This window comes from Tupaia chinensis, unplaced genomic scaffold, assembly GCF_000334495.1.
Source record: "Tupaia chinensis unplaced genomic scaffold, TupChi_1.0 Scaffold147869_1, whole genome shotgun sequence".
Lineage (NCBI taxonomy): Eukaryota > Metazoa > Chordata > Mammalia > Scandentia > Tupaiidae > Tupaia > Tupaia belangeri.
The window spans coordinates 1,139,600-1,154,279 of NW_006207719.1; the positions used below are offsets into that span (position 1 = coordinate 1,139,600).

General features: G+C 39.5%; 1 protein-coding gene across 1 annotated transcript in view; it reads left to right on the plus strand.

The window, feature by feature from the left end:
* PLBD1 (phospholipase B domain containing 1) overlaps positions 1-14,680 on the plus strand; it is a 69,974-nt gene that overhangs the window by 34,019 nt on the left and 21,275 nt on the right. The window contains 1 exon segment of the mRNA XM_006169967.1: positions 51-195. Within this exon segment, the coding sequence (XP_006170029.1) occupies positions 51-195 (145 nt within the window).

Here is a 14,680-nt window from a genome sequence, read left to right on the forward strand (position 1 = left end):
CACGTTCCTTTAAAGTTGTACTCTGCATTATTTACTGATTCTGGCTATAGGTTCTTCCTGGATTTGAGAACATCTTTTTTGCTCACTCAAGCTGGTACACGTACGCAGCCATGCTCAGGATATATAAGCACTGGGACTTCAATATCAAAGATCCCGACACCAGCAGCAGTCGCCTTTCTTTCAGCAGTTACCCAGGTAAATAAATCTAGGGGGACCTCTGAGAACTTTGGGTACTATTTTAGGACAGTGACTCAGCGTAACTGGAATAGGAGAAGAAATGTTTAGTGGTCAGTATATATTAACCAAAATTATGATGCTTACACTGCTTCTTAAAGAAAGATAGCTTTAATACTTGTGACAGAATGACATAAACTGAGGTAATACAGTCACCAAATAAAAATACTTGCAAATATTAACAAATGCATCTAAATTCCCTTCAGCAAATGCCAACTATTATTAAATACAATACCCTTGTCTGGTTCTGTAGCCAAAGACTGGGTCAGATCCTTGAGGGCCTGTACTGTTTCTCTGACTCTCTGCAATAGCCATAGCATTAAATATAGTGTGTGGCACCTAGTCCTTACTGAATGTGTGCTGAATGAGTGGATGGGTGAATGTGTACACTTACGTATCTTACACTATAGTCAGGAGTACAAAATAAGTAGAATACAGAGCATAATAATAATATTTCTGGATACTGTATATGCTACCAAAGAAGTGTAACACGTTACGAATGCAGAGGAAGAACTCACATCTGCTTGTGAGTTCTTGTGATGAGAGGCTGACATTTGAGATGGGATATGAATGATGGCTAGGATTTGAACAAGTAGAGATGGATGGGAGAACATTCTCTCTATAGAGTAGGGGTTGCAAACCCTTGTGCCTAAAAGGAGACAGGCAGGTGATATAAATAAACAAAGTGGACTGGTAAAAAAAAAAAAAAAAAGTGGAAACAATTGTAGTAATCACATGACCCATTGAAAAGGGACTATTATTCAGTTCCCACTGACTGCTGTCCTCCAAGAATGTAGAGACCAGTGTTTAAAGATCCTCCAGCCTAAGACAGGCTCTTCATGATTTGGGCAGGGTCATCACGAATTCCTAAGTTGGGGCTGGCCCTATAGCCTAGTAGTTAAGGGAACTGGCTTCCAGGTGGCCCACTGCGGTTTGAATTCCAGCCTCAGTGGTTTGAAAAGCACACAAGGCATTTGTGCATGTGTGTCTAAAATCCTGATAGGATCAGGGAGAGGAGAAGTGATTACAGTGTGACCATGCTCCACTGTGGGATGCTTTCTCCCTCTCTCTCTGTCTCTCTTTCTCTCTAGCAACTGCACACACCCTATGACAGTTAAAAAAAGGGGGGTGGGAAGGGAGGTCCCAGAATCAAAAATTAATAACAATGTATTGTGGTATTGTGTTTGTGGAATTTTCTAAGAGAGTAGATCTTAAGTATTCTCACCACCAAATAAAAGGTAACCATGTGAGGGCCAGCAGGTGCTGTAGTGGATAAGGTGCTAGACTCCCACATGGCTGACTATGGTTCAAGTACCAGACCTGGCAGCTTAAAACTCACACCGGGCATGTGTGCGTGTGTGCACGAAATCCCAGGAGGCGAATGAGTAAAAGAGATTGTAGCATGACCACCCTTCTACCCCCAAGTGGTGATTTCTTGCATTCTGTCTGTCTCTCCAGTGAGCACATGAGCTCTATATCAAAAATCTATCAAAAAAACAAAAACAAAAACAACAAACCTTTCTAATAAAAGAGGTAACCATGTAAGGTAATGAATATGTTAATGAGCTTGACTGTGGTAATCATTTCACAATATATGCGCATATACAAACATCATGTTATAAATCTTGAATACACATAATTTTTGTCAATTAAATGTCAATAAAGCAAAAAAAGGATAAAAGGAACTAAACAAATACCTAAATAGCAATTTAGGCACCAGCAGATGGCGTAGTGGTTATGTTGTTGGACTCCCACATAGTCAACTGCAGCGTGAGTTATGGATTCAAAGGCTTAAAATTCATGTGGAGCACATGTGCATGTATGCCCAAAATCCCAAGAGGAGAATGAAGGAGAAGGGGTTGCAACGTGGCCATCCCCCTGGAAGGTTATTTCTCGCTTTCTGTTTGTCTGTCTCTCCTGCAAGTACATGTGCCCTATAGTAAAAAAAAAAAAAAAAAGATAGTGGGACCAGCAGCTGGCATAATGGCTATGTCACTGGACTCCCATGTAGTCAACTGCGGTTCAAGTCCCGGACCCAGTAGCTTAAACTCACACTGGGCTCATGTGCGTGTGTGCCCAAGATCCCGAGAGGAGAATGGAGGAGAAGGGATTGCAGCATGGCCATCCCCCCGGAGGGTAATTTCTCGCTTTCTGTCTCTCTGTTTCTCACTGTCTTTCTGGTGAGCGCACATGCCCTATAGCAAAAACCTCCCCCCCCAAAAAAGATAGCAATTGATAATTTATATTAAATAAAAATAATTAATTTATTTAAATTAAAGCAATATAAATTTTTTTTTTTAAAAGTTAAAATGCCTGAGTCAGAACATCCAAATCAAGTCATAACACATTCGTAACTGGGCTAAGGCATGTGATAAATATCAGATAACTGGGATGGCACAGCTACCATCATATTAAAGACAGATACTTCCTAAAATTTCACAGGCATCTATGCATGCTTTTATAGCACATCATGGCCCTCCTGCCAAATGTTTTGAAGTGATTCTCAAGATGATTGCCGTGAAGAACACTAACACTTTCAAGACAAATAGAAAAAAACTCTTGAGGTTTGCAAAAAGTAAAAAAAGCAGTGTGGACATTTGCTAAACTGTTTCTCAGCATATAAAATCCTAGTGCTTAAATCTTACAGAAAGGGAAACCTTTCTGTAAGATGAGGCTAATATAATGTTTACTTTGTGAAGTTGTAAACAGGATATAATTTGTTTATTAGCAACTTTCTGTTAAATTATTGTGCTACGTAAAGGATTTACGGTGGAGAGCAGAGCAGACAGAATCTCTACTCTTTCTTTGCATTCTAGTGAGAAATAGGCACATTTAAGTAAGTAAAGATGACAAAGTGTGATTGTGTAATAACAGAGAAGACTAATCTGGGGATTTTGAGATAGATTCTAAGAGAAAGTAAAATGTAAGTTGAGGCCAGGCTGGCGGGGATGAGGTAGTGGCAGGAAATTCCACATCGGGAAGAGAAGGTGTGGAGAAGGCCATAGAGAAGGAGTGATACAAGACATTAAAGCCACAGGTGGAAGTGACATGAATAGGTTTTCATTTTGGAATTGTCTGGTCTGTAAGAGAAGGAGTACAAAAGAGACTGACAACAGAACACTAAGAAGGCTGATGCAATAATCCAGGTGACTTGAATAACCATGACATTTTGTAAATGGTTGATTTATGGATAGATAGAAGATTGATAACAACTTTCAAGAAGAAAACGAAGTGTCAAAAATGACTGCTGAATTGTTGTAGCACATTATAACTTTCTGTGTGTTCCAGTTGTCCTGTCTAGAATCTTTGAGGGACAATTACCTATTACGAATTATCAGAAGGGATGGACCAGCCTGGTGGTAGAGTCAATAGCAAACTAAACAATAGCCATATGGTTGATCACAGGTTCAGACCCTTGAGTTGGCCTGAAAATGCATCAGGCATGTACATGCATGCCCAGGATCCTGAGGAGCTGGAGGGCTGGGGAAAGGGGGTCATAGAGTGATAAGACCCTGTTTAGGATACGTTCTCTCTCACACATGCATACATATGTACAGGATATCATAAATAAAATAAACTGGTTTTGTTTTTAATTGCTAGAGGTGCCTGTACTCACCAGAGAGAAACAGAAAGCACCTCCCAATGGGGTGTGGTCACATCGCAATCCTTTCTCCTCCATTTCTCCATCCTCTCAAGACATGCCTGGCATGTCTTTCAAGCCATTGGTGCTGGAACTAAAACCATGACAGGTCATGTGAGATCTGGCTCTCTTAACTACTGGATTACAAGACTGGCTCGGTAACTTCAAATTTAATTATCAGAAGAGCATTCCCAGAGCTATACTTTAGCATAAGAGATAGAAGGAACGACAGTAGGCCTTTACACTGTATTTACCAGTATTAGAAAAGGATTTGCTGCTTCCAGTACACCCAAACTGAATTGAAGCTAATCCCATGATTTGTCTTCACTAGAGCCTTGGTTAATTAAATGAAAATAGAGGTGGTTTTATGGCAAGAAAATAGATTAATTCCTATTAATCTAGAAAGGATTTAAAGTGGTGTGATTCCTTAACAAGTTTGATCTTTTTTAGTCTGTTCTAAAAACAGTAGAAATTTCCCTCACCCTTAGGGAAATTCTTTTGCCTAAAGATGGTATCATGCAGGGCACTGAGAATATCAAAAGTATACCAAAGAATAGCAGCTACCAGAACCCTCAGTACCATCCTCTGGTCTGGGCAAGGGAAACCCCACCTCACCACTAACTTTGAAATTGTCTGAATCTCCCTCCCCGACACTGAAGTCAAGCAGGCTAGTGGTACCAGGATGTCCTGAGATTTTTGTGTGTCCAGTTTAGAAAATTACTTTCTAGAAAATTTCTAAATCCCTTCTCAGTGCCAAAGACCAGCCAGGGTGACAAAGCCAGCCAGGCCAGCCTCTCTGAGCCCAGAAAGGGACCACCATGGTTCCTTGTCTCATCTCTCCCTTTCTGAAAGCTCTTTCCCTTGTCTCATCTCTCCCTTTCTGCAAGCGCTTTCCCTCTACTCCCACCCCCAAATGCCAGGAGAAGCTCTGGGGCATGGTTCCTGGTGAGCAGATCCCTGAGCTGGACCTCCTAGTATATTTCTTTTAGGATGGGACATGACTTAGGGTCGGAATGCAGTAACATGATCATGACCTTAGATCAGATGGAGCATGTGCTTAGGGCCCTAGGCTATCAAGGGTCATCTCTTACCCTTCAGCTTCAGAATGTGCATGGATTCTGCGGGGGCTTTCTCCACCTCTTCTAGTGTAGTGCTGCTCTCTTCCGCAGTGCCTGAGGGCAGCAGGAGAGGCAACTGTGAACTCTACCTTGTGGCCTCCCCTGCTGGCCCCTGTGGTGGTCACCTCCCTCTTACAGGCTCCATACCGTGTGTTAGGCAGTCTTCCAGGGAGGCTGGGCCTCACTCTCCAAGGCTCTTTGAGAACCTTTTCCACAACACGAACAAGTTTTTGCAGCAGACTCTCACCTCCGCTGGTGGGGCATCTCCCTACTCTCCTGGGTCATCCTTCAGCTGGACGATTTTTTCTTGTGCAAGTGGGACAGTTCTTTCAGCTCTTCTCACAGGCTATCCTATCCTGCCACTGGTGACAGTGTGTGGAAGGTAGGGGAGCAGCCAGCATAAAAGAAGATCACACTGTTAGGAGGGCAGTAATTACAGGGTTTAAGAGAAGACACAGTCAGAAAACATGTTGATCTATGTTTACATTATAATGTAATGTTAGTGGCCAGAAAATAAGTAATCATGCACGTTTTCCCTAACACTCTGGGTAAGACCTGCATTTGTGGTCATCACTAACAAAGCACTGTGAGGATCTCTGAAGGGTCATTAGAAGTCAGTATTCGCAGGTAGGACCAGCAGTTGGTGTAATGGCTATGTCGCTGGACTCCCATGTAGTCAGCCACGGTTCGAATCCTGAACCCAGTGACTTAAATTCACCCTGGGTGCGTGTGCATGCGTCCCCAAGATACCGAGAGGAGAATGGAGAAGGGATTGCTGTGTGGGCATCCCCCTGGGGGGGGGAGTGATTTCTCACTTTCTGTCTCTGTCTTTCTGGCGAGCGCACACACCCTATAGCAAAAAACACTCCAAAAAAAAAAAAAAGAAGTCAGTATTCACAGGAGGCAGGAGAGATGTTGCAGTCCTTAAAACAATGGTGTTGGAGAACAACACAAGCAAGGAGGTCTGCGATGTTTCAGTACAAATTCCTGAGATTCAGGGCTTTGTAATAACAGTATTGTTACCTTTTTCTCATGGCAGGAGACAAGCCAGGAACAATGCATTTGATAATAAAGAATACAGTGATGGTACATGGGCATAACAGAGCATCTTTATGTGTACTGACTGATGAATAGACAAATACATAGTTATCTTTTTCTGCCCATCCTTCTGTTTGTTTTTAATTATTAGTATGTGTGTGCACTCACCACAGAGAAAGAGGAGGGTGGGGAGGAGGCACCCCACCACCATCCCCAGTGTGACCTGGCCTTTTCCCTCCATTTCTTCATCACGTCGGGATCTCCAGCACTCACGCACACATGCCTGGCATATTTTTCAAGCCACAGGGGGCCAAGACCCAAACCTTAGTTGGCCATGTAGGATCTAGCTTTCTATGCACTGAACTTAACCCCTGCATCACCAGGCCAGCCCTCTTTACTCATGATTCTAAATCTTCATTGATAAATTACTATACCTCACATGGGCTCATGGATTCTGCAATATACTTTTTATTCAAATTTTTATGGAAGCAAAATAAATGATTGCTGGAGACTCTGGGAACTTTAAGGAAAGTGTCCCTGGATAACCCTGCTCTAGGAGCTTTCTATTCCTAACAAGAAGGATTCTGAGTAGTTATGGTGTGTTTTGCCTAACAACTGATAAAGCCAAGAAAGAAAAAAGCTCTGTGCTAGCCCTCCCCAGCCAAGCACTGATTCTGGCCATGCAAATCAAAAACCAAGGAAGTAAGGTATAGAGAGCACTTAGGAGATGACGGCATTGAAGAAGGAGCCAACTTCATTACGTGAAGACCTCAGCACAAAAGTCTACTGAGGTCAACTGCATTGAATCTTTCAATCAACTCAGAGAAAACTGACATGGCAACTTCCAATCTATGAATATAGTATATTTCTCTATTTAAGTTTTTTTTGAGTAATGTTTTGTAGTTTTCAGTATACAGTATACCTTTAATTAAATTAATCCCTACATAATTGGTTATGGTAATTAGAATTTACTTTTTATTTCATTTTCCAATTGTTCATTTTATATAAAATGAACTATATATATATATGTGTGTGTGTGTATATACACATATATATACATATATATATATATACACATATATATATTTTACTCATTGCTACACAACAAATTACCTTTAAAGTTAGTAGATGGTGTAATGGTTACATGGTTGGACTCTCACATAGTTGACCACAGTTCAAGTCCCAGAACTGGAGGCTTGACACTCATGCAGGGCACATGCGCATGCGTGCCCAAGATCCCAGGAGGAGAACAGAGGAGAAGGGATTGCAGCACGGCCATCCCCCCTGGGAGGTGATTTCTCACCTTCTGTCTCTCTGTTTCTCTGGCAAGTGTATGTGCCCTATGGCAAAAATCTCTCTAAAAGAAATATTTTTTTTTAAGTTAGTGGCTTAAAATAATAATAATCATTTAGCTTCTCACAGTTTCTGTGGATCAGGAATTCAGATAGGGTACACTGAGGGTAATTTATCTCTAATCCACTATGTCAGGGGCCTCAGCCAAAAGACTCAAAGATGAAGGGTCTCAAATCTGATAGCTTAACTGAAGCTAGAGGCAGTTCCCAGGCAACTCACTTACATAGTTGATATGGGGGTGCTGACAAATTGGTTCCTTTTCACTTGGGCCTCCCAGAGTTGCTTGAGTACCCTTATGACAAGATGTCTGGTTTCCCAAGGACCAAGTGATCGAAAAGAACAAGGCAGAAACAATAATGACCATTGTGACCTAGTCTGGGAACTCTCAACTGTCACTTCCACCACATTCTGTTCATTAGAAGCCAGATATTAATGGCCAGCCCACTTTCAAGGAAAGGAAATTAGAATCTACCTTTTAAAGAGAACAGTGTCAAACAATTTGTAGAAATTTAAAAACCACCATGGTATTGAAAGATGATTGTTTTTTGCACAGTTACTTATTACCCTAAGAACTTTCTTATTTATCAATTCTAATAATATTTTTGAAGATTCCTTAGGATTTTTTTTAATAATCATGCCATCTCTGAATAAAGACAGCATTACTTCTTCCCTTATATGTCTGGCTGTTTTCTTGCATTGTTGCAGAAAACCACACCATGAGGAATGAAAAGGCAGCACTCCAGAGAGATAGGAGTAACTCTTTAATATGCCAGCGGGTGCAGAGGAGTTAACAATTAGAACCTTCCGCCCAGTTTGGGGGTTGGACACAGTCTTTTATCAGGAAGTTTTCAGGAGGAGCGGCTCTCAGCGGGCTAAAGTTATCCTATCAGGGAGAAGAAGTCTATCAGAAAGAAGCAGCCCATCAGGAAGATGTAGCCCAGAGTTTGTTCTCAGGGAGAAAGGGTTAGATAAGCAGGTGTTCAACTTCTCAAGGTCTCAGATTGCTTTTTTATCACTGGGATGGGGGTGGGGGTGGGGCGGAGGGCAGAGGCAGTGAATTCTCAGAGGCCTAAGAAATGTTGGCAATTGCTGGCCTTGGGCTATTGTGAGTTCCAGACCCATCCACATTGGCATGATTATATCGGATAAGACCTCCAAGATAACATAGATGGTAAGTGGTGAGTACGGAAAGCTTTGCTTAATCAACATTTGATCTTAGGAGAAAAGAATATAGCCTTTCGCCATAAAGAATGATGTTAAGGGGCCATCCAGGAGCACATTGATTAAGGTAGCTGGATCCCACATGGCCGACTGTGCCTTTCAAGTCTTGGACTGGGCAACTTGAAAAAGCACTTTGGCGCATGTGTGTGTGTAGCCAAAATCCTCAGAGGAGAATGGAGAAGGGCTTGCAGTGTGGCTATCCCAGATGGAGAATGCTTTCTCACTTCCCTCCCACTCCATTTCCCCATCCCTCCACCCCCACAAGCACACCTCCCTGTAGGAATAAAAACAAAACTAAACTAAACGAAAACACACACTGATGTTAGCCAACCAGCAGTTAAATGCTTTGTGGAGAGAGTCATATTTCCCACATGGCCTGACTGTAGTTCAGGTAGCCCGGCAGCTTGAAAAACACACTGGGTACATATGTGTGTGTGCCCCAAATACCAAGAGGATGGAGAAATGGAGGAGAAGAGATGTCCCATTGGGTTTGCTTTCTCCCTCTTCCTCTTTATCTCTCTCTGGCAAAACAAAACAAAACAAAAAATCCAACTTGGCATTTCTGGCTAATCCCACTTAGTCATGATGTATTCTTTTTATTTTTCATTCCATTCACTAATATTTTGTTAGGTTTTAAATCTATGTTCACGAGAGATATTGGCCTATAGTTGTTGTTTTTGTTTATTTTTGCTAGAGAGCATACGTACTTGCCAGAGAGGGTGAGAGAGAGAAAAGAAGAAGCACCCCCAGGTGGGGCTTGGTCACACTGCAGTTCCTTTTCCTCCATTTCTCCATCCCATCAGGATCCTGGGTAGGCATGTGCATGCAGTTAGCATGTTTTTAAAGCCACTGGACCAGAATGCAAAATGGTCAACCATGTGGATCCAGTTCCCTGTGTGTACTGCTTAACCACTGTGCTAAGGGCTGGCCTACTACCCTACTGTTTTTTAAAAGGTGTCAGGGCTGGGACCTAAACCACCACTGGCCATGTGGGATCCAGTCCCCTTTGCACAGTGCATAACAGCTACATTATGAGGCTGATCCATTATGTAGTTTCCTTTTTAAAAATTTATTTATTTATTTTAAATTGTGGTTTCAGTATCAGAGTGATCTTATCTTTATATCTAGAATTTGGAATTATTTCTTCCTCTTAAGTCTTCTTAAAGAGTTTAAGATTGGTATTTCTTTTTTCTTAAATGTTTAATAAAATTCACTAGTGTAACTATCTGGATATAAAAGTTTTATTGTGGGGACCAGCAGATGGTATGGTGGCTAAGGCTGCTGGACTCCCACATGGGCAACCATGGTTTGAGTCCCGGGCCTGGTAGCTTGTTTTCTCACTTTCCCTTTCCTTCTCTCTTTCTTACCCTGTCCCTCTCTGGTTAAATTAAAATAATAAAGTCAAATAAAATAATTCTTTTTTTTTAAACAGAGTTTAATTGTATTGTCAGAAAAATCATTACATATTTTTCTATGTAAAAATGAGTCATGACTTTTCTAACAACCCAATAATTGAAAATTTTTAAATTATAAATCCAGTTTATTTCATTGATACAGAACTATTCCAGTTTTAAAATTCTTATTGAATAAACTTTGAAAATCTATGTTTTTCCAGGAATTTATTCATTTTTTCCAAGTCTTTTGCACATTAAGTTGTTCATAATATTTTCTTTTTTAAAAATTTTATTTATTATTATTTAAAATTTTTTCTATAGGGTATGTGGGCTCACCAAAGAGAGACAGAGAGAAAGAGAGAAAGTGAGAAAGCAAGCTGCCAGGTCCAGGACTTGAACCACGGTTGGCCATGTGGAAGTCCAACACCTTAACTAACTACCACACCACCTGCTGGCCCACGTAATATTTTTCTTAACCACTTAATGTTTATAGGGTCTGTAGTTAAGTCCTCTTTATTATTCATGATATTAAGTTTTTGTTCTTAATCAGTTTAGCTAGAACAGTTTTGATTTTATTGATATTTTCTAAGAAGCAGATTTGTTTCTTATTTTCCATTTTCCTTCTTTGTTGATTTCCACTTTATTGTTACTTCTTTCATTTTATACTTTGTATTCAATTTGCACTTTTTCTTAGTTCCTTAAAATAGAACTTAATTAATTTTAATAATTGATTTTAATATTTATTTCTACTAAAAGCAAATAAAACTATAAATTTTCTGAGAAGTACAGCTTTCAGTACATTAGAAAATTTTGGTATATTTTATTTTCATTTTCATTCAATTTAGAATATTTTCTAATTTCTCACATAGTTCTTTGATCCACAATTTATGTGGGAATAGATTAGTTTCCAAAAATATAGAGATCTTTCAGATATGTCTTATCATTGTTTTCTAATTAAATTTCATTTTCTAGATTAATTCTACTGTGATCAGAGGGCAAGTTCTCCATAATTAAATTTTTTTCACTTGGAATCAGCAGATGGCCTAATGATTACAATCCTGGACTCCCATGTGGTTGACCGTGGTTCAAGTCCCAGACCTGGCAGCTTAAAACTCACACCGGGCATGTGTGCATGTGTGCCCAAAATCCCAAGAGGAGAATGGAGAAGGGATTGCTGCGTGGTCATTCTCCTCCTTGGGGATGACTGCTCGCTTTCTGTCTGTTTCCTTCTGTCTCTCTGGCGATTGCACATGCCCTATAGCAAAAATGTCTCAAAAAAAAGTTTTTTAACTTTATGGAGACCTGTTTTATGACCAAGCATGGGTCTATCTCAGAATATGTCCTGTATGTAGTAGACAAGCCTGTGAATTCTGGTATTTCTTGGTGTATTATTCTGTAAATGACAATCAAGTCAAGTTAATTGATAGTATGGTTCATGTGTTCTAAATCCTTTATTGGTTTACTGTCTACTTGTTCTATCAATTATTAAGAAAAGAAAATTTATAGCTCTCACTAGAATTGGTAATTTGTCTATTTATCATTTCATTTATGGAATTTTTGCTTCATGTATTTTCATGTGCTGTCATTAGCACTTATAAAGTATTATACATTCCTATTATATTTACTTTATCATTACAAAATGCTGCCTTTGTCTCCATACAACTCCTTATCTTAAAGTCTATATATTGCTGGGTAAAGTCTCCTTATAATCTAAATGATATATAGCTATTCAATGTATAAATACTAATAATAAAATTTTTAAAAGTCTGGCAAGAGGTAGTAGGAAATGGAAACCTGTCAGGAGAATATTTTTGTCATTCTGTTTACTTAATTAGTGGTTCAGTATGTGAGTACAGTTTGTACCATCTCAGATCTGTACTCCAGACAAAAACTGAAATACTGTGTTTAAAGAAATGTGAGTGTTCTATCATCATTAAATTATTTACCAAAAAAAAGTCTATATATTGTCTGATATTAATATAGCCACTACAGCTTTCTTAGGCTTACCATTTACATCTCGAACCTTTTCTGTCTATTTACTTTAAACATATTTGTGTCTGTTTTTAGTGTATGTCTTTTGTAGGCAGAAAATAGGTGGGTTTTGCTACTCTCTCTTTCTTTATTGTATTTTTAATTTGCCAGAGAGTGCATGCACTCACCAGGGTGAGGCAGAGAGAGAGAGAGAGAAAGAGAGAGAGAGAAGGAAAGTGAGAAAGCACCCCCAGGAGAACAGCCATGTCACAATCTTGTCTCCTTAACATCTCTCTCCTTTCAGGATTATGAACATGTTGTTCAAGCCACTGTGTCCACATTCAAACCTAACGTTCAGCCATGTGGGATTTAGCTACCTTAACCACTAGGCCATAGGCTGGCCCTAGTTACTTATTTGTTTAATTGCCATAGAGTACATGCACTTGCCAGAGAAAAACAGATAGGGAGAAAGCACCTCTCAATGGGGAATGTTCATGCTACAATCCTTTCTCCTCCATCTCTCCATTGTGTTTTTCAAGCTGCTGGGGCTGGGATTCAAAGCGTGGTCAGCCATATGGGATCTGACTCCCTATAACTACTAGGCTATGGGGTCAGCCATTACTTTTTTTTTTTAAATCAAGCTTAACAATCTCTGACTTTTGATGGGAGTGTTTAACACATTTACCTTTAATATAAATATTTATGCATTTGGATTTAGGTCTTCCATATCACTAGTTTCCTCATTTCATCTTTTTTCTTCCTTTGGTCTTTCCTGTCTTTTGTGTTAAACATTTTATCACAAATATTCTAACAAAATAGTCTATACTTTAATTCTCCAGTTGGCTTTCTAGCTCTATTTTTTTTTTTTTGGGTTCCCACCCTTTTTGTTTTTGCTTTCTTGCTTGCTCAAGGAATTGTAATATGGATTTTTAACTCATCATAATTTAAATAGAGTTAATATTTAATTATGCCTGCCAAAAATATATAGGAATTTTACAATGATAATAGTCCCATTCAGTGCCCTCATCCTTTGTCCTTTTGTTGTCACATATATATATATATATACATACATACATACATACATATATATATATATATATGAAATAAATCCACCAATATGATGCTATATTTCTATTTAAACACTGTATTTTAAAGAAATTAAGACAAAGAAATCTATGTATACATGAGAAATAACCTGTTAATCTTTTATATTTGGCTTTGTGATTGCTAGCTCTGGTTTTGTTTATTCTATTTGAGGTGTGTTAAGCTTTTAAATCCTATAAATTAATGGGTCTTTTTTTTTTTTTTTGAGATATTTTTGCTATAGGGCATGTGCACCTGCTGGAGAGACCGAGACAGAGAGACAGAAAGCAAGAAATCACCCACCAGGGAGGATGGCCATGCCGCAGTCCCTTCTTCTCCATTCTCCTCTAGGGATTTTGGGCATGCATGAACATGTACCCAGTGTGAGTTTCAAGCTACTGGGTCCAGGACTCAAATCACAGTCAGCTACATGGGAGTTCAGCACTTTAACCACTACATCTGCTGGCCCAAATTGGTGGGTTTTTAAAAATCAAATTTAAGGATTTTTCAGCAATTCTAATTTCAAATATATATATTTATATATTTACATTGCCTTCTCTCTTCTCTCCCTTTAGAATTCTGATTACTTATCTTTCAGGTGCTAAATATTTTCTCACAAATTTGAAGAGCTTTACTTTTCTTCAGTGTTTTTTCTATTCTTTATATTGGATGATTTCCATTGATCTGTCTTTAAATGTGCTGATTCTTTCTTTTGGCATCTCAATTTTACTGTTGAAACATATAATGAATTTTTTCATTTCAGTTACTGTACTTTTCAGGTCTAAAATTTCCATTTTGTTCTTTAGTTTCCATTTCTCTGTAGAGAGACCATCTCTGGTGATTCTTTTTTTTTTTTTTTTTTTTGGAGAGGTTTTTTCGCTATAGGGCGCGTGCGCTTGCCAGACAGACAGAGAGAGACATAGAGACAGAAAGCGAGAAATCACCCCCCAGGGGGGATGGTCACGCCGCAATCCCTTCTCCTCCATTCTCCTGTCGGGATCTTGGGCACGCACGCACACGCGCCCGGCGTGAGTTTTAAGCCAACGGGTCCGGGACGCGAACCGCGGTCGACTACGTGGGAGTCCAGCGACATAGCCATTATGCTAACTGCTGGTTCCCTCTGGTGATTCTTAATACCGTATTTCCTTTTTAAAAACTAAAGTCTTTGTCAGCTAAATCCAGTGTTTAGACCTACTTGGAAACAGGCCTTTTTCAAAGTGTGAGTCATGCTTTCCTGTTTTAATGTTTAATGATTTTTGGTTGGAATTTGAACCAAATTCCAAATTTGATGAGAGTACACTACACTGATACTAGAAGTTGCATTTTTGAGAATTATTGGAATTATTGGTGCTTTTTAAAAATAGTTTCTCCAGAGTATATACACTCACTGGAGAGAGTCAGCGAGAAAGAGAAGGTGAGAAAGCATTCCCCAGGGCATATGGCCATGTTGCAATCATTTCTCCATTCTCTTGGAACTTTGAGCACACATGTGCACAGACCTGACATGTTTTCTAAGCTTCTGAGTCAAACTGTACAGTCAGCCATGAGGGATCCAGCCACCTTAACCACCAAGTCACCAGGTGGGCCAGTGCTTTTTTTTAACAGTAGGCAATAACCTTGTTTATACT